The sequence below is a fragment of the Amphiura filiformis genome, chromosome 18 (assembly GCF_039555335.1).
Source record: "Amphiura filiformis chromosome 18, Afil_fr2py, whole genome shotgun sequence".
Classification (NCBI taxonomy): domain Eukaryota; kingdom Metazoa; phylum Echinodermata; class Ophiuroidea; order Amphilepidida; family Amphiuridae; genus Amphiura; species Amphiura filiformis.
The window spans coordinates 5,414,425-5,440,836 of record NC_092645.1 but is presented as its reverse complement, the minus strand read 5'-3'; the positions used below and the strand labels follow the sequence as shown (position 1 = coordinate 5,440,836).

General features: G+C 36.9%; 1 protein-coding gene across 1 annotated transcript in view; it reads left to right on the top strand.

The window, feature by feature from the left end:
• Positions 1-584: 584 nt before the first annotated feature.
• The window catches only part of LOC140139787 (uncharacterized), a 40,913-nt gene continuing 15,085 nt past the window's right edge, over positions 585-26,412 (top strand). The window contains 11 exon segments of the mRNA XM_072161498.1: positions 585-696; positions 5,037-5,234; positions 5,803-5,915; positions 7,260-7,441; positions 11,139-11,611; positions 11,769-11,861; positions 12,604-12,813; positions 15,341-15,414; positions 19,445-19,562; positions 21,340-21,472; positions 21,475-21,516. Coding sequence (XP_072017599.1) covers positions 592-696; positions 5,037-5,234; positions 5,803-5,915; positions 7,260-7,441; positions 11,139-11,611; positions 11,769-11,861; positions 12,604-12,813; positions 15,341-15,414; positions 19,445-19,562; positions 21,340-21,472; positions 21,475-21,516 — 1,741 coding nt within the window. The 5' untranslated portion in view covers positions 585-591.

The window sequence follows — 26,412 nt, the reverse complement described above, 5'->3', positions numbered from 1 at the left end:
CTTCGGGTGACAGAGCGCGGAGCGAGCATGTGTTAGTAAAAAAATATGGGGTCTTTGGGTGACAGCGATGCTGAAAAAGGGGGTCTTAACAGCCCTACATACGCGTCACCTCCAAAGTTGGAGTGCCCCCCCCGGGGGAAAAATATGGGGTTCACCATGACAAGAAAGATGCTAATTTTGTTGTTGTTCCACCCTGTATATTTCTCACCCACCCTGTATTATGATGTTATGCTTTGTTGATTTGGCATCCTTGTATTAATATAAGCTTTCCAGAAATATATACTTATAACATGGTCTAAAATGTATTCATTAAAAGTTGTGTTGAATTGAATCAAAATTGGTGATATTTTTCTCATTTTACATCATGTTACACAAAAGATGACCAATTCATGACATGCGACCTTATATGAAATGTTGGGTAGGCCTAAAGCTATTTGGACAAAATATGTCAACCTACTGTCAGTGCCACGTGGATGTCAGCCTTCTAGTAAATGAAATGAATCGTTTTGGTTCCCGACATTTTCTATACCATCAACATTGAATAGGTGTTTTTTGCATACAGAAAAGCAGCGAAAAAAGGAAATCACGAAAATGGCGTTTCGAGTGACGAGGACAAGCAATCTGGTTATCAAAATATTCATTGTTTTAGCGTTAATAAACGTTTTATTAGCAAGAAAACATAAACTAAAATTGCACGTGAGTATTGGATTATTTATTGTTGAATTTAAAATGTCGTGTGCTAGTTGAAATGCAAGCAAGATGTACCCAGAATATACGCCTAGATTTTTTTCCAATTGCCCATTTATGATTTATGTGCATTGCATTCACGAATGACGAATTCGGATTTCTTATGAATCAAAACAATTGGTAAGCTTAATTGGATTCCTTAATACAGTGCAGTGAGTGATGGATGTGGGGATGTGTGTCGAATGCTTTCATGAATGGTCGGAACTCTGAAATGTTAATCATGTTTAAATGATTCAAAATTTTGATTGTGAACTGTGAAGTCATAATTAATTTAATATATGACATCACATGACTTGATTGAGAAATCTATCTACTATCCACGACGACACGATAGTTACTGTGTGGATAGAAGATAGAGGGTGGTAGTATATTAACACGTTCAGTCATTATATCGTCTTCAGTTTTAAAACGCATCAAAACAATTTTTTTAGATTGTCCAATTTGGCTACAATTTAGTAGGTCTACTTGCATACCGCTGTTCTTCCGTGAACGGCGGTCTACTACAGCGTCGCTATAATTCACCAGCAAATGTTGTCGGTTTTCACTCATTGTTCAAAATACCTAGACTCGCTGAGTCTCATGGACGCCGTTCCTATGTCCACTGAGACTCGGTTTTCCCATTTTGTGTGTGAATGTGATTTACACGCTTAAGACTTTGCGCCGCTCTGGCATTTTAACAAATTTCTTTGAAATTTGGACGATGCATATAAAACTGTACTCATAATCATATAAGAATCGGAAACTTAACTAGGATTCTTACCAAATTCTTGAAACGCAATATCGTTTGGAATTTCGGCGAATAAAGATGATTTAAGAAGCAGCCTCTCTCCCCGCGTCCAACAAAAATGATCACGAATGAAAAATGACAAATTTCACTGCGCGTGCGCACAAAGGTTTGACCTTAACTTTCGCTATCCCCACCTAAGTCTTTTCTATGTCGATTTAACACACGATTCCCGCTGTTGTTTTGGTTCCAAGGACACGCGTGAAAATAGCCTAAATCCCAAGGCCCGATCTCGAAACAATAAACATGGCGGAACAAGCACAACCCGATGACCGTGTGTAAGCAGTTGAAGGACTGGTTGATTAAGTTACGTGAAAATACGTCATTGGTCAGCATCAACGATAGTCTTTGCACAGCCAATTTGCGTCTTTCCTAACGCTCGTCGTTCCTATAGACACATAGGCCTACAGTGTGGGCCGAGACTAACCTACCACCTGCCTACGACAAAAACAAATAAGACGAAGAACTGAGCAACCATTTTTGTCCTGAAAAATGCTTCATCGTGACGATCAGAAACGCCAAAAATTTATTTTTTACTACGCTGGATATTGTTCTGGAATCAAAGTACATGTAAGGATCAAATTTGAAGGTAAATAGGCCAAATATTGCAAGAAAATCTACTCACTAGGACGCTAGGGACTCCGCAGTGAGTACACGGCTAAAAGTAAACCAATAACAGTGACTACATGTACCCCGAAATGGTCTACTTTTAGCGACCCTTAACTCCGAAACAGTCATTAGTCAAAGTCAAGACAGTTAAAAATGCGATCCCCAACCCTTTGCTTACCTTTAGACGAATTTGTAGTAATCTCTGTGTTGAAAAATGTCCGGTACTTGCCCAGTACAAACATAGAAATGGCCACATTGCTTCAGTCAGGACTGGTAATGAATATTTCTTCCGTAATCCAATGGTTCCAACGTGGGCGTCACGATGATAGTCTCCTACACAACCAGATTGTGTCGGCCTGATGCTCGTCGATCCTAACAAAGCCACATACAGTCTGGCGGCATGGCCTGACACTAATTTTATACACATGGTAGCGATGACGTATCAGCCAATCGTAAGTCTTGTTTATGTCCGTTTCGCTGCACTGCTCATGCGTCATGCCGATCAGCGACAAGCCGCCATTTTGACACGTTCGTTCTACTCTTCAGAAGAATTACTTTTGTTGACGTTTTATATCAAACAATTTTCGATAACGGGTCGTACTAGGATTTCAATTTTTTATTAATGAAGGTACATGTAGTTTTGAGGAATAAAACGGGAAGTTTTGAATTTTATTTCAACTGGTGGTGTAGGAAGGTGATTGAATTTGTGAATGATGTTTTCTTGTTTCAACGATCCGATGGTAGGATACGAAACGTAGGCTAAAAATGTCTTACGCATGCGCGGTGGTGTTCTTGAAATCATCTAGAAACGCTTCATTCGCTGGTATCACTTTAGACTGCTGCCCTCAGTCGTCAATCGTCTGGATTGACAACTGAGAAAACTATGTGGAAAAAAGTGACGGATTTTGCAACAGGATTCCTGTGGCATAGAGCGTGCGCAGTTGTGTCCAAATTGACCTTTTGACCGAGTTTGTTGTTTTTAGAAGTTCAAAGCGCGATCTTGTCACAGCGGCGCGGTACACGGGCGCCGCTAGTCAGTCGCGCTACTGCGCACAATCAAAGTCGCATTAGTCGGTCATGATATGGACTGCAAGATAATCAGTCGTCACTACGAAGCATACACAGTACATGCGAAGTGTAGACGGCTGATTGGAATTAGTCTAGTATCACTTCAGGCGGTCTTGGCACGAGTAACAATTTAATTAGCTAGGCTAACATTTATGTATCTTAGCTGAAGTATTTGCTTACAGTACTTTTAACCAGAAACACAAGCGCTGAAGTACAAATTCCGACCATATTATTAGTCCGTTTAATTCTGCAACCTTGCTTTCAAAGATCAAAGTTGTTTTTACGACCGACCAGTGCCACTCATTAAATACTAATGGGAAAATCCAGTGCTGGGCAAATCAATCCATCTCCCGATTTTCAAAGGTTGACTTGTCATTGCAAACTGATGGTGATACCCTTCCGGTTCTTGAACATGTGAGCCCAGCACTACACATGTTGATCACTTTATTACAATGGGGACCGTGTGATGTCTGAGTAGTCTGACGATCACTCGAGAAAAATTGACACAAAATGACGTTTTTCTTGAGTACAGTCATGGTGAATTGATGAAGGAATATAGCACATGTGTCACTAATATGTCAAGAACAATATCCTCATATTTTTGAGACAATAATTAACTTGAGGAAGAAGTTTTTATTCATATGCATGATATTGGGCCCTGTATGGCAACCGTGTACATGTGCCAAACAAGGTACGTGACATGAGAACATTTACTTGCACCTTCTAACTTTCGTATCACAAGCTATCGGTTGTTCATACTAAAGTTAGAATTTTTGAACAAGACACGACCAGCGGCACGGCACAGTGTATTTTACCCATACAAAAAAGTCATTCCATACCGTGGGCGTCCATGCACAGATCACTGACATTGACGCAATCAACCAATCAGCATTTAGAAAATCGTTGACCCAATGACGTCATCGCTGCATTTTCATTGATAAAATTCAGAATTGTTGAAAAACATGAGTTTTTAATTGCAAATATTTCATTTGTTTTCATGGTTTTATGAATGTCAATGTCTATCTGTCATTGGCATAGTGTACATGTATATATCGTAGTGTTGAATGCGCTGAAGCTTGTGAGGCTGATCCGTTGCAATTTTGCGCATCTGTTGTTTTTTGTGACATTAAAAATCCATCATTCACATGGCCTCTGTGTGAGGGCATGTGTGAACGGGGATCAGCTATGCCAGGGAAATTGACCCTTGACCTGTTGTGGCACGTAACTTCTGAATCACAGGTGGTATTGAAAAATAAAAGTACATTTTATTTGTCATTGTGATCCGCATAGACAAATAATTTGATATAATTGAAATTTGAACACTTTCAATTTTTGACTCCCGTATCATCACTTATGGGTAATTTATTTCAAAATGCCCAAAGGGTGCCATGGTTGCCAGATTCTGAATCGATGAGTCGCGGAGATATAGGAAACACAATAAAACATTGTGCGGACGCTATTTTCAGTTTTTTTGCTTAGGCACCAGACTGATGATAGACGTTACAACATTTGGTTTCTTCAGGAATGGTATGGTATCTTAGCCTTGACATGACCCTGTCAGACGACATTAAGAATAAGGTCACACATGAAGAGTACAGGGATGCAAGTTTTCCTGCTTTTGCAGGAATTTCTGCTTTTTGTTACTCCAAATTAACACAATTTTTAATTTATTTTCAGCCCGTTTTGTGGCTTTATAGCCCTTTTACGCGCTTTTTCAGGCTTTTCCTGCAAAATCACTTCAGGCCACTTGCATCCCTGAGAGTACAGCCTAAGTATTCCAATATCTTTTGATATAATTTCCTGACCTAAATTTTTTTTTTTTATATAGAATGAGGACCGGGACATGATAGACATCACAACATTTGGTTTCTTCAGGAATGGTATGTTAGCCATCGATATGCATCTTAGCCTGGACAAGTACCTGCTAGACGGCATCAAGGAGAACGAGGTGAACCCCAAACTTCAAGAGTACAGCATTGGTTTCACACTAGATAAATCAACCAGTGATGGCAGCGCTTCATACATGGTGCGTACATTTTTTACCGCTCTGTATTGTTATCCTAAGCACAGAGAGAATATGTGATGTGCAAAAAACAAAACACAGACCTTTGCGCATTTTGGGTATAATCGTGCGTTATATGTCTAATCCGTGAATTTTAAGATTTTCTCAAAATAATGATTTTTTAAATACTCATTTTCAGAAACTTTGAAGTTTTTACTAAAATCAAAGAATTCATAATGATCTGCAACATAATCCATGTTAAAAAAAAAGTATAGAAAATAGACTGTCACAAAAAATTGTAGGAAAATTATATTTGGTAAAAAAGTCAAATCTTTACGATGTTGCAAATTTTAAACTTTTGGATTTTGACTGGAATAGCCCATTTTTTATTGGATCATATTTTGTTCTTGTACTACTGTGATTTTGGTCAGGAAAAACCTATGTACTAGTGGCCCTTGAACATGTTTAATACAAAACTGCCAAGAGGTTACATGGAGGTTTTGCTTTAAACATGTTCAGGGGCCAATGATACATACAAGGTTTGTCCTGCCCAATGATGTTATGTGATTTTGTACACCATTTATCCTGGCAGGAGGACCATGCTGAACCCTGTGTTCTTGACAACGGTGATGACAACTCTCAAGACAAGCGGGATGATGATTCTGTATCTGTCGTCTTCTTAAAGTTCAATTTTACAGAAAGCAGGTTGGTAACTTGGTCCAGTCAATGTCTAGGTATCAAACAGGCTCATATTCATTATCAGCAGATATTAGAACTTCTCTTAAGGGGGTACTACACTCCTCGATAAATTTGTGTCTATTTTTGCATTTTTCTCAGAAACTAATAACACAGTGGTAACAAAAGTTATGTATATTATAGGGCAAGGAATCCAATTACTACACTGGAATTTCAGTGACCCAAGACAAGCGGTTAGTTATTTATGATAAGAAAAGAGGTACCGCTAGAATGTACCTCATTTCCTATCATAAATAACGAACCGCTTGTCTTCAGTCACTGAAATTTCAGTGTAGTAATTGTATTCCTTGCCCCAATAATATACATAACTTTTGTTACCAGTGTGTTATTATTTTTTGAGAAAAATGCAAAAATAGTCACAAATTTACCACAGGGGTGTAGTACCCCCTTAACTGGGATAAACTTCATACAAGATGGGATAAACTTCATACAAGATGGGAGAAACAACTTTTGATTATTATGTTCAAGCATCTTACATACATCACAATTATTGTCTCCATTTTTTATGCAATCTCTTTATACTCATGGTACTATATGAAAAAGCTACAAGCCAAACTCTCAATTCACTAATTGCTAAATCATGTAAAATCAGCTGTTTTGGGGCCAAAATTGATTAATTTTGGCTGAACATTTTTAGAAAATATGTTTGCCACAAATTCTCTTGATTTATTTTTTCAGATTGTTGTGAAATTTTACGGGTAATTTTAGTCTCCAGGAAATCAAAACAAAACAAAAAAAACCCAACAACAAACGACCGACCCTACTTGAAAGAATTGGCCTAATAGAATAGTAACAATAGGGGTTGTGGTATGGAAATGGTAGAATGTTTTGCAACAAGTTTTCAAAATGTTTTTGAATGTTATTTAAAAAAACATAATATACCCTTAATATGTGATGTATACCTGTTATATATAACCCAACATTTAATTATTTTCTGTAAACATTTTGTGTTGGCTGGGAAGGATTTTTTTTTGTAAAACATTTTGTGTAGGCTGGGAAAATATTAATCATTTTTCTTTTAAATTCTAAAATAGCAGACCTGCAATAAGTGATTGTATTACATCATGCTTCAGGGATGTAAGTTTTCAGGCTTTTGCCTGAATTCAGGCTTTTTTGTAGTCCAGATTTCTTTTATTTTCAGCTTTTTAGGGCCATTGTGGTCATTTCTATGCTGTTTTTCAGGCGTAGTCAGGCTTTTTGTCAAAAGTGGACTTTCAGGCCTGATGTTTCATTCATTTTGTCTTGAATTTCTTTACAAGTTATCAGTTGCATTTCTTTGGATTTTGTTTACAGCGTTCACATAGACCGAGTTGGAAAGAGTCTAAAGAACCTAGCCATAAACCCCATGCCATCTAACAACATCAGCCTGGTGTATGAAGGCACCTGCAAAGACTCTAATGCTATAGCCAAGGACTCCCAGGCTGTGGCACAAAGGAAAAGAAGAACGGCTGAACAGACATTGTTGCCAGGAGGAGGTGAGAATTAAGTGTCAATTATTGATGTCATTGATCTCTTTTACTTATGTGGTCCCACCCCTTGGTGAAAAGTTACCAAAACTGGCAGTGGACTATTGGACTATATTTGAATTTTAAAAAAAAATCAGTAGATCATGCACACCGTCATCATCCCTATATCTTCGTGTTAAAAATTGCCGTGGTAGTACGATAAATCCTCACGTTTTTCAACAACTACGCATGGTGATTTTGTTCGAGATAGGCCGTGCGATCAGGCTATGCATACAATTTGAGATTTTGAGAGCCGCCACACTGTTTCTATTCTATGTTTTACGATTTTCGCATGATCAGTATATGGCTGGTCGTAACCGCCTAACGTGGAGCTGCTACGCGTAACTTACTTTTTCGCTTCGGAGCTAAATTGACCAATCATGTTAGATCTTTTCATTACGCGGAGCCAGTTGATGCATCATCGTTCCAGAGAGAGAAAACTCTTACCAAAATTAATGTTTACTATGTGGATTTTAAATGAATCGAATGTAAATAAACCACCAACAGTTGTACAGGATCAATACCATTGTTTGATTAGTGTATAGTCAATGTTACCTTGCATGCATGTGCCATGTGTGTGGCGTGTTTGTTTGTTTGTCTGCTGTGTCAGGCCAGGATCACTGACACCCACGGTACTGATACTGTCATACTATCACGGTGATCATATTGTTGAATGTTGTTGACTTTAAAATAATCATGATGCAGTCATGTCTACAGTAGAATTCACCACGACCTTTGAAGGACTTAAACCCCATTAAAAGCTAAATTTAAACCAAGATAACACTCAATGAAAACAGCTCAACTATGTTACATCAGATCTTCTCTGGTTAAATACACACTGCACTTGTGTCTGTTTTACCTGTGCAATGAACAATGAGCTGGTATTATAGTTTCAGTTGGGTGAATGATTATAAAGCGAACGCAAGGTAACAATACTGTCTGGGCTTTTGTTTACAAAATGAGACAATAGTCTGCTTATTGTTAACCAGCGTTCTTGAAAATGAGAAGCATAATGATTTGCAGACTTAACACGGTTTAGAAATAATTTGTTCATATTTGTTGGTGTTATCTGTCGTTTACATATCCTTCCTAAAACACAAAAGTACCAATATTTCCAAACACCTAAATTAGCTAAAAATTTAGGAAATGTTACAAAACTATATTTTCTAGAATTTCAGAGAATACTTTAAATATTGACTGGTTATTTTTTACACAGTGACGCCATATAGGCAATGGCATAATACTTCTAACATACACTAGGTCACGCACAATGGTGAGCGCACTGAGTATTGTGTATAGGAAAACGGGCAGTACCGTAACTACAGTATGTATGGCCTACTACTAGTATATAAAGTAAATCCGAACTGGTTTGCTGAAGGTCGAATTACGCAGGCCACGCCGCTCAAGATGTACAAATCAGCTCCCGGCGATACACTGCAGATCGCAGAATTGTGTGCATGGTTTACCACCACTCTGCCTAGCTATATAGTTGTGTACAATACTGTATGAGTTTCTTGTGAGTGCATGTCCATCTTAATAATAAGTCGGTTCGTACTTTTCATAAATTACTTTTTGAATCATAACTATCGTGACCGAGGATATCTTGCAACTACGTGAAGCCCGTCCTGGCAAATTCTTAATGACTAAATTCGCTTCACGTAATGAGTATTGTCGTACTTGATTGGTCAGTTTTACCTCCGAGTAATGAAAAACTCTAACATGATTGGTCAATTTGGCTCCACGGAACAAAAAAGTCAGCTACGGCGTAGCAGCTCCACGTTAGTGGCGGTTGCGGCCTACCATATCAGTATCCCATATGATATTTCTATTGTAAGAAAATTTTATTTGTTGTCACGTAAATCACAGGTTTCGTTTAAATGTACTAACTGGAAATTAAATGTACTAATTAGTGAGGACCGGTATTTTGCTGTGGATATGTTTAACTGCAATTTTGATGTAAAACATTTGAAATCCTGGGTAAAAATTTTGATAATATTTAACTCTTTGAGAAAATTATTTTATAAAGGAATGCTGGTAAAACCAGGTGCAATACAATGTACATTATTGACACACTATCACGCTCTTTATCTTCGTCAATAATAGAATAATCGATTCAATCGAATTGAATGCATGAGTTTGTAGTTGACTACTGAGCGACCTAAGCGATCGATTGCTAGCCAATCAGATAGAACTCCTTTTCTTATGTTCAGTGAAATACCACTCGCCTGTCGCCACTACCACTCGCCTGCCGCTTTCACCAACGGAGTATTAAATTTATATTTATCGTATAGGACGTCGACGGTGTGTCATGCTTGGTTGATTAAAAAAAATATCATTTTGTGTCTACAAACCGTAAAGTTATAATTTATGTGCATGTCATAGTTTATTAATGATTTCAAAATGCATTGGATTTATATCCAAAGTCCTAGACTAGGTCTAAGGCCACTCACAGCCATCAGTGGTAATAACAAAATAAAATCTATATGCACATTTTCACAATAGATCATGTTTGGTTGATTTAAAAAAAAATCATTATATGTCTACAAACCGTAAAGTTATAATTAATGTGCATGTCATAGTCTATTAAGGGGTACTACACCCCTGGCCAATTTTGTGCCTATTTTTGCATTTTTCTCAAAAATTATAGCACATTGGTGACAAGTAAGATATGCATATTATAGGGGCAATGACTACAACTACTGTACTGAAAATTCAGCAACTCAAAGCAAGTAGTTATTGATTTATTGATCAAATATTGGTTTCCCCTCATTTTTGACTGTAACTCCACAACTGTTGTCTGTGCTAAAATAAAAATTTCCAGTGCAGTAGTTGTAGTCCTTGCCCCTATAATATACATATCTTACTTGTCCCCAATGCGCTTATAATTTTGAGGAAAATGCAAAAATATGCACTAAATTGGCCAGGGAGAAAATTTCTTAATGATTTCAAAATGCATTGGATTTATATCCAAAGTCCTAGACTAGGTCTAAGGCCACTCACAGCCATCAGTGGTAATAACAAAATAAAATCTATATGCACATTTTCACAATAGATCATGTTTGGTTGATTAAAAAAAAATCATTATATGTCTACAAACCGTAAAGTTATAATTAATGTGCATGTCATAGTCTATTAATGATTTCAAAATGTGTTAGATTTATATCCAAAGTCCTAGACTAGGTCTAAGGCCACTCACAGCCATCAGTGGTAATAACAAAATAAAATCTATATGCATTTTCACAATAGATCATGTTTGGTTGATTAAAAAAAAAAATTTTTGTGTCTACAAACCGTAAAGTTATAATTTATGTGCATGTCATAGTCTATTAATGATTTCAAAATGCATTGGATATGTCCAAAGTCCTAGACTAGGTCGAAGGCCACTCACAGCCATCAGTGGTAATATCAAAATAATATCTATGTACATTTTCACAAATGAGTTTTTCCCTACAAATACAAGTACGGTACATGAACAACAGAAATTTCATGCACAAAGAGACTGTTACATGCATGAGTGCATATATGCTACATTAAACCCTGCTCACAGCCCTAGATTTTGGCAACATACCCATAGCATCCGGTACATCAACATGCCAGGTTCTGCCTGATGTCGTCATTATCTATCAACTTGACCAAATTTATTTTGTTTCCTACATTTTTTTTGTAGGAAAAGAAGTTAACAAAGATGTTGGTGGAGACAATGCTGGACAAAGTGGACCTTCCGAGTCTGAAAGTGCTAATAAGGGAAATGACATACAGATATCTAAAGATGAGGATATTGATAAAACTAATTTGAAACTTAAACAAGATGATAAAGAACTAAATCTTGAAGATTTGAATTCTGAAAAAAAGAAACAAACAGATCTCCCAAATAATGAAGAGCAGCTACCTCCACCTTTGAATTTAAAGGACGCTGAAAATAATCCTGAAACAGGTTCTCAAAAAAAGGGAGATGTTGTTGATACAAAGGGGGTAGAGGATGATAAACAAACAGAGCTCAAAGTCCCTCTGAAGAACGCAGACCCTCAAGGAAACTCTGTGGCTGATGGCGAGATGGAATTGCCAGGGTCCCAACGCAAGGCATTAAAGCTACTTGAATCTACAAGTCCAGATGGTAGTCGAGTCACATACAATGTCAGCGTAAGTAACATGAGTATTATTGTGAACATTGATCTGTGTTGGTAGATGTCATAATCAAAAAATTTTTGTTATAATACATTTTTCCAGAGAAGAAATTAGTTAGAAATTAAGTTAGAAATTGTAAAGAATATTCTTGATGTTTGTCACGCCTCTACAGTTTGTTGTGTGCATCGGCAAGAAGAGAGAAGAGGGGCTGTATAATCTTTATTTCCATCATTGCAGAGCTGGTGGAGGCAACGTCAATTTAACGGTAAGAACACATAAAAACATTGGTAATGATAGACGTGAAAATAATGTAGTGCAGCTGAATTCCAATTTATTAGTAGTAATTTCAAATTAGTCATTGGGTCAAATTTCATAAGATTACTACAGTTTTGCTGTCGTAACATATCAGGAGGAAACAGGGAAAAGGGATCATGTCTGGGAATGGAACCCAGGACCTTGGGGTTTGTGTGACCGGCACCTTAAACCGCTTGGCAATATTAGTATTGTTCACAAAACGCATCAGAAACCAGTCTTTTTGCAAACAAATATGTTATGGTGTGGGGTGTAACTAGAGAGGGGGAGGGGCACAGGTGCCTTCAGTCCCCTCATCAAGTCCCCATCCTAAAAAATATTGCTGGCAGTTTGTTTAGGTACATGTATGTATGGAGAAGGACAACTTTCACCCTCTTGGACAGTGTGTTTTCCCCCTTACTGCCCTCACAAAAAAAAATACTGGAGAAACAAATGCAACCAAACTTGGGTCATAGCTGCATTATGGTACCTTCATGTATTGGTGGTATCTAAGGTCGCATACAGAGGTCAAAGGTCATTTGAGGTTGTGTTTGTTTACCATTCATACAGTTTGCAAAAATCGTCTAGATGAATAGCAAGAATCATCAGTGCCGAATCATGCAAAATTTTCTCTCCATGTAAAAATAGTCAAAAGAATGAAAATCAGAAATGTTGAAGCTTTTTATTTTTATATTTTATTGCTCATATTCCATCAGGTTGGGATCGTCGAGATGAACGGCAAGAATTACCTGTCTGCAGGAGACATCCCACTGCCTCCGCTCTTCATCACAATGTCAATGGTGTTCTTTACCTCGGCTGTGTACTGGATGGTATATCTACGTAAGAATAGAGAGGATGTTTTCAAGATCCACTATCTCATGTTGTTGCTTATTTATCTCAAGGCGTTGTCTCTTCTGTTCCATGCGGTAAGTAAAGAAACAAGGAACGATATCGAGGGTTTAGAACCAGAAAGCTGTAACTCACTTTTTGGCCATTTTGAGATTTTGGTACAAAAATAATCGCTAGCACCCACAGATTCTTCCAATCATTAAACTTTTTAGTCAAACTTCATATTGCAGATATATCACAATTTTACGTAGCCACATCTCAGTATAGCAAATTACAGTTTTCTGAGACTTGGAATCTTACGAGAACCAATGTTGGTTCTCCTAGTTGTAATCCAGCGAGAACGGGTTCTCCTTGAATTTGAATCCTTGTACTGAGGACTAACCTTGGATCAGACTGCATATTTTTCAGCTTTCTTAACATACCCCGCGATATATGTGACACATGTTGACCAGGAACAAGCCACTTTTTTGACATTTGCAGTTTTCAGTAATAAGCTGAAGATCGTGTATGATTTGCAACATTATAAGGCAAAAAAAAATGTTTGTTTTCTGTAGCAGGTCCAAAAAGTCAAATGCAAAATGCTTTTTTAAAATTTTTTAATCCATGTCTTAAAATGGAAAAAAATACCTGTTTCGCTGCAAATTGGAATGGGAATTTACAGTGGGTTTGTCCGACACAAAAAAAACACCACATTTCTTCATATTCAAGAATATTTAAGACCCCCTTTCAACCTGCAGTAGTTTTTCACTATGCTCGTTTGTTGTGTAATGTGTAAATGTTTACTCCTGTAGTGTTTTATATTATTTATTTTGCGATTTTTTCCTGTTTTTTTCTTCTTTTTTTTTCTTTGTAAGTGAAAAAAAAAAGTCCAAATGCGCACAATAAGCCGTCAAAAACGAAATTCTGGAAACAAACTTGGTTTTTTTTTTGGCCTAATTGGTATTTTGACATGTTATAATTGCTAAAATAGGCCACTTTGTTTTTTACTTACCATTTAACCCCTGAGTACTACCTGCCGATCTAACATTGCATCTGATTGGTCAATTACATGATATCTTCATTTTAAGAATGGAGCTTCGCAAAAAATTCACCCCATTTTCCCCCAAATTATTCTAATAATGTGGGCTATGTGGCTGATTGGTCCAATTGATAATGAAAACTTCTTTTTGGCCAATCGGCAGGTAGTTCTCATGGGGTTATGTGAATGAGGATTAACATAATAACTTGATTACTGATTAAATACCTTCCCTTTAAAAGGTCACTTAGCCTCCCACTCTGAAATCATGAAAGTGCACATTTTAAACCAGAAATAAATTTGTTTAAGGGCTTAGATAGCAACGTTTGCACAGTATTTTTGTGGGACCTGAGAGCACATCAAACACACCAAATTGCATTCTGAATACAAGGAATATCCTTCTGATACCAAATAATTTTATGGCAAATTATTAGAAAATGATATTTTTAATATTTAACAGTCCTTGAAGTAAACTAATGATATGTACTTTAAGTTTATGTTGCTGGGATGAAAAGCCGTCCATCATATGAAAATTTTGACATTTCGTATTGAAAATAAACGTTAATTTTTTTCCCAAAATTTTTAGGTCTGTGGGGAAAAATGTATACCTTCGATGAAAGGTCAAACATTTCATATGATGGATGGCTTTTACTCCCAGCTACATACACTACAAGTACTTCAGATTTATAAAGTTAAATTCAAGGACTGATAAATATCAAAAATATCAATTTTTTTGGCCCCCACATATATGTGAGGCTTATGTTATCATAATCCAGATGGGATGCTTAACCCCATGGGCACTACTTGCCAATCTAATGTTGCCTCTGATTGGTCAATTACATGATATCTTCACTTTAATCACCAATCAGAATGGAGCTTTGGAAATAATTCACCCCAATTTTTTGTGTTGTGAAATTGTTCTAACAATGTTGCTGCTTGGTCCAATTGATAATGAAAACTTCTTTTTGGCCAATCGGCAGGTAGTTCTCATGGGGTTAATATTTTGTTTGCTCAAATATTTAGTGCAGATATGTGGGACAGCTGAGTGCTGCACCAACAATTGTTGAAATCTGTGCAGTTGAGCTGCATTTTGTGCTTAACAGAAAAAAATTATGACAATGAATATTTTATAAAAACAACTCTTTTTTTTTTATTGCTAATATGTGGGACAGCTGTGTGTAGCATCAGCATATTTATGAATGCAGTAGTTGAAATCTGTGTAGTTGAGCTAAATTTCTTGAATAACAGATAAAAAATTATATTTTATTATCAAAAAGAAAAAGGGGGAAAATTAATGCATTTTCATTTGGACAATCGATAAACTTATTCTTAAAAAATGGCTTGACACAGGTGTAGTAGATGTGTGGTATACAAGACGGGTGTATTTCTTTGTCCTTTATTTATTAAAGTCTGCAATTTGTCTGCAATGTCTTTTACTTAGGAATATGATGTACCATCCATTTCTCTGTGAAATAGCAATTATGCACATAAATTACAATTTTATTATGAAATACATAAGTAATAAATTAAATATCTGCATTTTTCCCTTTTTTCATTTTTTTTTTTTTTTTTTATTTGTTTATCAACAGCTGGACTATCATTATATAGGGATTGATGGTTCTCCAATGGAAGCATTTGCAATTTTATTTTATATTACTTATTTGTAAGTATATAATGGGTATTCCAGTTGAAATCCATACACCCCTTATGGAAGACATGACCTTAATCTCTCCCATACAGGGGATGCAGATTTCACATTTCACAAGTACTCTGTTATGTCAGCATTTTCACTTTTTGAGATATTAGACAGGCAACTTCTCCTCAAAATTAGACTGCTTTGCATTCCTTTTTTGATTATCGATTCACACCACTTATGCCATTCCATGAACCACAACACATCCCCAGTCACCGCTCTGCTCTTTCTCGGACCTTGCGGTTTTCAGATGGGAGTGGTTCTCGTTGTAATTATTGTGAGATGAGTTGATATTGAATAATTTCCAAAAGGGGCTATGGAGAAGCCTACCTCAAAATAAGCTTTACAATGATATATTACATGTCCTGTTGCTTGTATGCAAGGTAGTAAATCAGTAAAAGAGTTGGGAAATCCTTTGATGTCTAATGTGTTTTGCTAAGTTTAATACCAGTTCGGGGGCACTCGTAAATAACCGGACGTCTCTGATTTCAAAGACGGGTCAGTGATTTCACATACGGGGGTCTGTGATATCACATATGTCGAGCTTTGTTGACAGCTGGGCACTCGATGCAGCACATCGGAACGAAGCTGAGTGTATTAGTATACAAATATTTACTGCTCTAAATTCGGGATCTGGTGGAATCTATTGGTCCCCTCGGTGAACTGGAGACCGTGAGCCTACTATTTTCCCGAGACCGCCGATTCCACCAGATCCCGAATTTAGAGCAGTAAATATTTGTTTTATATCCTTCATTAATATATTCTTTGTTCATTAAACACAAGGCATAGGCCTAGGCATAAATGTAGGCTAGGCCTAGTCAAGGCTACGCCGGCCTTGCTTTGTTTTGATTGAATGCACAAAGCACGCACACAGTTGAGTGGCTAAAGCTTACCGTGAAAATGTGTGACAACCTCTACAATACCGCCGTGAAACGAGTAACCATGTTAACATGTTCCCTGTTATTTCACCATCAATATTAAGATACTGATCCTGATGTAACTCAGATTATGCCATTAAACCTCCGTATTTTAGCTGCACTTCTGTCATGTCTGTGCTGCTTAATTGTGTGCTTCACAAGACAAAACGAATTGCTACACATTAATACCCCGGAGCCGGTACTGATATCCCGCGTATGTGGCGAGTTGCATTGACCACTAGTAACTGCGACGCGGTTATGAGGTCATACGCGCTCCGGGACGCTCAGAGGGAGATAGTAAAACTATTTCCCGGAGATAGTACTTTGAATAGTATCCGTTCCCTCATCAATCGGCTTGTTAACAAGTTTGCAAGATAGTAAAACTATTTTTGGTCACATGATACTCGTTTAACCAATTAATGAACGAGAATATATTAATGAGGGATATAAAATAAGCTTTCCTATGTTTAGCAAATATCTACCTGTGCAAAAATTATATCTATCTGTGCAAATTCTGACAAATGGTCCCAGAACACACTTAGATTGCAAAGTTAAAAAATCCAAATTTTATATAGATAATTGGATAGTAAAATTAGCAGGCACTCAACATGCTCAACTTGGGCTAGCTACAACCCTGATAAGGCCTATACACAAAATTATTCCCACTGCGCTGGCACGTTCATCAAAATTACTTATATCGTTTGCGACTGGGTTTTGAAACTAGGGAGTATATGATTTATGAGACGTCTCTGAAATATAATACTGTTATGTGACATGACGCTTCAAGAGTATTTGATATCAGAGACGTCTTTGAATTAGCAGTGCCCCCGAACTGAATACTGTAGACTATATCTCAAAACAAGCTCTGCCAACATTACAGCCCATTGAGGTGCCATTGGTAAATTTGTATTACATACTGCATCAATTCTATTCCTGCTTTATTTCATTTAGTTTCTAAATAATGTTTTTATTGCGTTTATAAAAAACATTTTGCAGTTTTAAAGGATTATTTTGTGATCCTAGCATCCTCTTTTTATGACATTTGTCAGTAGATATCCACTAAAAAAGCTTATTCCCAAAGTTTCAGTTGATTCCGATTTTGCGTTTGTGAGTTCTACATGATTATGTGCATTGCACTGCTCCATAGACAATGGTGTACCAGAACGTAATTCAAATTTCACTATATTTTTGCTAAATGAATTAATCTGCAAGAACGTTTTTGTACATAAACATTATTTAGCCAGAGTTTTCCAGTGGTATAAAAATCTCAGCTTTTTTTGAGAAAAGTGGGGGGATGATGCTGTGGATCACGAAATGCCCTTTTAAATCTAAGGCACATTCTGTCTGTACTACTACTATTTACCAAAAGATTAATTGTTGTTGAATCAAATCAGTGTTTTGATAATAAAATTTACTTTAAGGCTACATGCTCTTTTTGGTTGAAATTTTTGGCGGGAAATAATCCCGCCAAAACATTAAAGTAATCTTTTCCCACAACTAAATATCATAGTCAGGAAATTAATGATGCATCTGGTAGCTTAGATCATAACTTTCATTGCACTTAGTTGCAATTATCCCAGAAAATTCTTGATTTTTTTTTACAGAGTCTTGAATTGTCGATGTTTTTGATCAAAAAACATCACTCGTGTATTTTGAAACTCGAGGCATTAACTCTTCTCAAATTAGCCCCAAATCATAATTTATTATATGCATGTGTAGCAAACACCAATGGGAATAATTGGACGTTGTTTTGAGCCTAAATTTGGTTTGATTTTATTTCACAATAATTCTAAGGTGAGAATTTTGACCTGACATTTACTTTTTGGATTTCAAATTTAAATTTATTGATATACATATTTTGAATAAATAAAGAGTACGCTTACCTTTCTGCAACACTTCCCGGTATCATTAAGCATCTGCTGATAACCAACATTTTAGCTGAAAACAGTCCCTTCCTATCATTTTTGAACAAAATATGGTTCAAAAGTCCGTGACGCTGCGTGTATAAACTAGCACAGCGAGATAACGAACAGAGCTATTTACGGTGGGGTATCTATTGTAAGCTATTAGGGTAGGCCTATAGTATATCTTCCCGCAAGTGACAAGATGTGTCAAGCAGGGCGGTATATTCAAACGCTATTGTCTGGATCATTGAGTATCGATTGAGCACGTATACATGCAGCACGGATGTGTGTGGTCCTCCCAGGTTTTGACATAAATTACAAATGACGTCGTGAATGACCCAGCGTTTTCATTTTATTATTACTAAATTAATCGTCGTTTATCACGCGTGCTAAGAGTTGTACCAGTTCAATTCATCAAAATTAATTTGTATTAAATGAAAAACAAACAGACAAGTAGAGTCATATGTCTTTCTATGACCGTATTCCTACCAAAATCAAAATCAAAATGATTTTCAATACACTAGAAACGTGTTGATATGTATATCTTTGAAAATCGCCGAATGTTAACCACAGTCACCGTGGCACAGCATAGGCATCTTTAGCATTCAGTGAAATTGGCAGTGGTTCGAACCCGGTGAAAATTTTAGTATTTTTATTCTTTTACTAATGCGCTGTGCCGTTTTACAAACACGCCCCTGAATGAAACTCATGGGCATGTACCCTTAAGCATGTTGATAATAATATTCTCAAAATACATCTTCTCACCATTTTCATCTTAAATTAAGATGAGACATAGAACAAGAGAGTGTATGAAGGGGCAGGGTTGCTAAACCCGCGATTTGGTAGCCCAATTGGGCGACTTTTGAAGATTTTTCCCGCGACTTTTGACAATTTCCTGTCCCATAGAAACCAATGGTTAAAAAAAATTGGGCGACTTTTCAACATTGGCTCCCGCGACTTCCGATAGTATCCTGCCCCATAGAAACCAATGGTAAAGAGAAAAATTGGGTGACTTTTCGATTATTTGACCCGCGTTTCGGGCTGAAATCTTTTGGCAACCCTGTGAAGGGGGTGTGTGCATTTACTGTTGCAATTTTAATAATTTCATAAGACTCGTCCTGATTTTCTTTTCTTTCCAGGAAGTCTAAAATCTTGTTTGTTTTGGTTTTTACTTTACAGAACTAAAGGAGCATTATTGTTTATAGTAATAGCACTAGTCGGGTCTGGATGGGCCTTTGTTAAACCAATCCTATCTGATAAGGACAAGAAAATATTTATTGTTGTTATTCCTCTTCAGGTGAGTATGAGTGTAAGTGTCCAGTCTTGTACATTCAAAGTAGAGTCCGATGTTTACTGTTTTCTAAAATCCACTTTCCGTGTTGTAATCCGTGTTGTAAAATTTGTAAATCCGTATTTCATGAATAAAGCTTAAAATATATAAACAATGACATTAATGTCACAATTAAGTGTTCAATGTTGCAAACAATATGCTCTGATTGGAATATTCTCACGATAATAGGCCGACTGTTACGATGTCTTTGAGGGATATAGGGTTCATGCCTTGGTAATATACCTTTATTCGGTATTATTAAACAGTATTTTTATCATAAAAATTGACACACACAACTCATGATTGTTTTTAGCATTTCTCTTATCTTTTAACAATTTTGGTCACATCATACAAAAATGTCATTTTCCGTGTTGTCCGATTCCGTGATTTTTTTCTGTTTTCCGTAAAACGGGAAAACCTCGGACTCTAATTTAAAGGAAGGTGACCTGACATATTTGGAAATTCAAATTCTTTTATTAATTGTTATAACATAAAATGTTGTCCCTTTCAAGCATTCATGCAAAAAGATATCATGTAATTGTTCCTTGTAATTCTTTTATGGAATTACTGACATTTAATACAGCGTAAAACTGGTAGTCTACAGTGTTATTATTAATGGTAATCGTCATGATCATGTAATAAATTGCTATCAAATGAAAGATCTTATTTTTCTCATTCCTTGTAATTCTTTCATGGCATTACTGACATTTAATACAGTGTAAAACTGGTAGTCTACAATGTTTTTATTAATGATAATCATCATGATCATGTAATAAATTGCTATCAAAAGAAAGATCATATTTTTCTCATTAACATCCTGAAATTAGGAGTTCCAAATCGGTGTATTTCCGAAGATATCATCAAAAAACTGCTGAATTAGTCGAAAACGTAGAATACCACAGTTGAGACTAATTCGACAGTTTTTTGATGATTTCTTCGGAACTATACTGTTTTGGAACGCCTGATTTCAATATGTTAATGAGAAAGATACGAGCTTTCACCTGATATCAAAATCTGCATTTTGATAGGGTTAAGTTGGAGATGAGGCTGTCAATCAGGTTACCCACCTGTAAGTCATGCACTGTGATTTGTTGAAGTGTGTCACATGAAAGACCTAAAATTACAATTAAAGCGGCCAGGACAATACACTTTATGTTCTTCTCGCACAACAGCACACAGCAAAGTGGGATGCAGTATAAGCACCGTTACACATTCTACATAAATCATTGTGCTTGGTTACTTGTACAATATTTCGAAATACTTGCTGTCACTTTGGCTAAGCGTACGGGCTCCACCTTGAAGAAAACAACTTAAAATATTTAGGCATAAAAGCGATATTTTCTCTTCAAATTGCACTATTTTGTAGTAATAGAATAGAGATACAGGGTGCAGCATATCCTTTATCCCCAAATCTTGCCTTGCCCATTATTTACATTTTTACTGCCTCGGACTCATTATTTGGGTGTATAGGATAATGCATTACCCTTTATAGAAAGAAATGAGGCGTCCAATATGCGTCACCTAGCAGGGTGTAAGACAATGCGAGACGCAATTAATATATTGAAATGGAGAGCTTACCTCACTTGTGTTGTCTATGGCAGAAATGCAGAAATTCTAGCTTTTGTCAAATTTCTAAAAGCTCTATTTTGATTGGTTACTCAGATGATTATATCACATAATTAACCAATCAGGAGCACTCTAAGAAGGGCAATAGGTTAACAGGTTGTTTATCATCTTCCCACAGGTGCTAGCTAATGTAGCATATATTATAACCGACACGTCTGAAGAAGGCGAATCACAATACATTACATGGAAGGCAGTATTCGTGCTTGTAGATATTTTATGTTGCGGCGCTATTCTGTACCCTGTTATATGGTCTATCGACATCTACAGGATGCGCCAACAACAGACGGAAAGGTAGGTGTATATTTTTTCAAAGAAGTAGATGAAGGAGAATGTCAACTTTCTGACATGATTATTCAAACTATGTGGAAGGCAATATTTGTGCTGGTATCTAAACTCCTCAAAAAAGTTTGGAAACTTACCAAAAACGGCTTTATATCAGAAAAATTTGAAATCTATTTCCATATTATTTCATATCAATACAAGCGTTGTTCTTTCCTGTCAAAAATGATACCAAATTTGTGACCATAACTTATTTTATTGTTGAGTAACTGTCTTTGAAAGACAAGGAAGTCTCAAACAAAATGTGCCAAATCTGTCATTGTCTGCGCCATTTGCATCAGTAAACATGAGTAAGGAATACCACACTGTTTTATTAAAAGCGTTTTTGTACTGTCAGTCTCACGTACCGGTCTTCTGCAGCCGTTGTTTTTCTTGGATGGACACTTCTGGGTCTGTCTTTGACATCTCGGTCTGTGAAACTTGACTTTTAGCTTGGAGATCATACTGCAGGAAAATCCAAATGTTGCCGTGATTCTGAGGTATGCCAGCCTCAAGCTGACCAATAGCGAGCCTTATCCAGGTCTGGTAATCGAACCAAGTTTGCTTAGAAATTTCTTGCAAATGACCACTATGAAGAAGTGACCAGCAAGATAGGTTGACTTGCGTTGATCTGTTTAAATCCACAAGTAGTAGAACTGCTAATCCCATCCTAGCACTTTTCATTTAACATGATGTACTGCAAACAACTTTTCATTCATGCATTAAACCACTCGTTCATTCATTTAGAGCAATAAGATGAGCGAAGATAATGGTCAGTTTCGCACATTTTCTTTGAGACGTCTCTGTCTTTCAAAGCAAGTTACTCAGCCGTGCAATAAGCCATCGTCACAAATGAGGTATCATTGTTGACAGAAAAGAACAATGATTTCGCTGGTATGAAACAATATGGAGATAGATTTCAAAATTTTCTGATATACAACCGTTTTTGAAAGTTTCCAAACTTTTTTTGAGGAGTTTATTTGTGACCATCCACCACGAAGTGGTAGTAAAGTCGGCTCTGGATCATTTTCTGTTTATTGCAGATTTTGAAAGAATTCACTTTCAGCTTCAAAATGACACCTCAACCAGCTTCATCGGACATCTGGAAGTGAAGTTATAGTTCATCAAAGGTCAAATTCCTAGTATATTCAACATAGAAATCCAATTACCGTTTTTGGTTGTATCTCAAAATGGAAAATGCCGACTTTACGACACCAGTTTGTGGTGGATGGGCACATTTTATGTTAGGCGCTATTTTGAACCCTGTTAAATGGTGTATATGATGTCTACAGGATACAGCGACAATGTGGCTGAAAATGTAGGTGTCAGACATGAGAATTTTCAAGCTTTTGTTGTCCAAATGTAAGAATTTTTTTTCAGCCTGTTTTGGGCCCTTCTAGGCCAAATTCAAACAATTTTTCAGGCAGTGTTTAAAAAACCATTCTCATGCCTCAGGTGTACATTTTGCAGAGAAATTTATACAGGATAATGAGGATTCCATGCCAACTTCATTCAGACATGGAGGAAAATATGGCGATAGTCATGTTTTGCTCAGAAATGTGTTCGGAACTAAATTTCGATTGTGTGTGACACTCACAGACTAAACCATTCAGCAAATTACTTCAGCGATGTCTGTCTGTCCTGTCTGATTATCGCTTAAAAAGAACAATTTAAAACGGTTAATACTTGTTTTATATCACTTATGCATAAATTCTATTACCGTACTAAAATACTATTTAAGGTAGGAAATACATTTTTTCATCAACAAAACACCATGTTTTGCCGTGGTATACTTCACATTTTGGGGTCCACCCCATAACTAAATCGGCAAGTCCTAGAGTCGGCGCACGGCTTGGCGCAGGCGCACTACGGCAGAGCACTATGATGGTAAAGACTATCACACGGAGAGGTTGATGGTAAAAATGATAAATGGTAATCAACCAATGAACTGTCTAGAATTTATGTATGAGTGATATAAATATCTTTATCCAGGTAAGTCTGCACTGTATGAAAGGAAGGAAGGTCAAACTAGATGTATCTATTCTATAATCTACTGCTCAGTGCCAGAAGTAGCTGCCCTGTGAATATTTGGCAATTTACACAACAGTATTTGTACTCATCTACACATGGCAGCTAAACATGGCAGCTATTGCACTTACCCACTTTTGGCACTGAGCAGTCGTAATATATTTCATGAATCTAAACTCCTCAAAAAAAGTTTGGAAACTTACCAAAACGGCTTTATTTTAGAAAAAAGTGAAATCTATTTCCATATTAAATCATATCGATACAAGCGTTGTTCTTTCCTGTCAAAAATGACACCAAATTTGTGACCATAACTTATTTTATTGTTGAGTAACTGTCTTTGAAAGACAAGGAGGTCTCAAACAAAATGTGCCAAATCTGTCATTGTCTGCGCCATTTGCATCAGTAAACATGAATAAGGAATGCCACACTGTTTCATTAAAAGCGGTTCTTGTACTGTCAGTCTCGCGTACCGGTCTTCTGCAGCCGTTGTTTTTCTTGGATGGCCACTTATGGGTCTGTCTTTGACATCTCCGGTCTGACGAAACTTGACTTTTAGCCCCGGGCTTTTAGCTTGGAGATCATACTGCAGGAAAATCCAAATGTTGCCGTGGTTCTGAGGTATGTCAGCCAGCCTCAAGCTGACCAATAGCGCGAGCCTTATCCAGGTCTGGTAATCGAACCATGTTTGCTTTAAAATTTCTTGCAAATGACCACTATGAAGAAGTGACCAGCAAGATAGGTTGACTTGCGTTGATCTGTTTGAATCCACAAGTAGTAGAACTGCTAATCCCATCCTAGCACTTTTCATTCAAAATGATGTACTGCAAACAACTTTTCATTCATTCTTTTATTCATGCATTAAACCACTCGTTCATTCATTCAGATCAATAAGATGAGCGCAGATAATGGTCAGTTTCGCACATTTTCTTTGAGACCTCTCTGTCTTTCAAAGCAAGTTACTCAGCCGTGGAATAAGCTATCGTCACAAATGAGGTATCATTGTTGACAAAAAAGAACAATGTTTTCGCTGGTATGAAACAATATGGAGATAGATTTCAAAATTTTCTGATATACAACCGTTTTTGAAAGTTTCCAAACTTTTTTTGAGGAGTTTATGTTTATTGAAGCCTACAATCAGTTTGTTTCTTGCTAATCGCTTCAACACCACTTGTTAGCTCCATCATGGCTGTGATTTCATTTCAATACATTGGCATACTATTTTTGTGTCAAATCGTAGCACTAACCTCAGCAACCGGTCAGTCACCATGTCATTATCCACACGGAACTATTCCGTGTAAAGTCTTCGACCAGACCTACTTAGATTGTGGCTCTAGAAACCTGGACTGCATACCACTGTTACCACAGTTTGCTACTTGGATGAACCTGACTGGAAATAAGCTTAAGTTTATTCCTGATGAAGCATTCAATGGGCTCGATAACTTGCACACTCTGAACTTGTCTTCGACCTTTATCACTTATCTTTATGATGACAGCTTCAAAGGGTTATATCAGCTCATAACACTTGACCTGTCATTTAACAAGCTGTTAACTGGTTCCCCATTTAGACATCTTGTTTCATTACAGACACTTAATTTACGCGAGTATAGTCCCACCTTCGAGTAAAGTCCCACCCCCAAATTTTCGAAAAATTTCAGAAATTAAAAAAAAAAAAAAAAAAATTTTTGTAAGTTATTTATTTTTTTCGGCTTTGGAGTGTCCCAGGACCTAGACCTAAATGCTAGTTACCATGGAGGTATTATAAGATGGAGAGGAAATAGATTACGTAACGCATTGAAACCTTGTGCCGATTTGAAATCTGACAAGCTATTCATCGAAAGGTACCTTTTGTTTGGGACAAAGGGCTTCCACCATTAAATCGGTAAGCTGACCCGACAGTGTATTAACGCTTTACCTAGCAGGCTACTGTCAATAAGTGATCAAATGCAAGTCGCGTGAAAGCGCTTAATGGAATGAAAAGTACCTATTGTTATACATTTAAATAAATTGAATGCGCCTGCTGAATGATTACACATCATGGCTGCCATGTCTATAATGGTATTAAATAGCTACGTCCCGGGAGCTACGTATACATGTAACATATAATAAGTATACCGGTATAGGCCTATATAAAAGTTGTTTTACAAATTGCGATTTTATTTTATTTTATTTTAAGAAGGAGAATGTCATAATCAGTGGCGTACTGAAGGGGGCAGCTCTTCTGTGAGAGGTCTTGGGAGGGGATGAGGTTGAAGGAGGGGATATGAAGAATGAGAGGGGACCGGAGGAAGAGAGAAAGAGGAAGAAATAAAGAGAAATAAATAAATAGACGTAAATAAATAGAAAGGTGAGGAAAATGATAGGAATGAGAGGGACAAAACGTAAGAGGGGATGGAGAAGGGAAGGGAGATAAGAAGAGAGATTGATACTTTAGCAAGTGCAGAGAAAGGAAAAGAAATGAATGACAAATAAATGTAGGCCTTATAATAATTATTATAGAAAATAAACACAGCCCCCCCCACACACATAGGCCTAACACTAACAGCACTATAGGCAGCCATTCGATGATGCCAATGCCTTTATGCGTTACGTATTTAAAACGCCCAGTCAGATGTATTTTACACCTGCCAAGCACAAGTCACCCAATTTCGAAAATTGGATGTTGAATGTACACTCTCATGAATATTGATTGGCAACATTTTCCAATATGTCAGCGCTCAAATCGGACACAATAGAACAATAGACCATTCAGTACGTTGCTAGTTACATTCATGGTTGACCTAAAAAAAAAAAAAAATTCAAGATGTTTTGTATTTTTAATATGAAAATTGATACTTGGTATTCATGT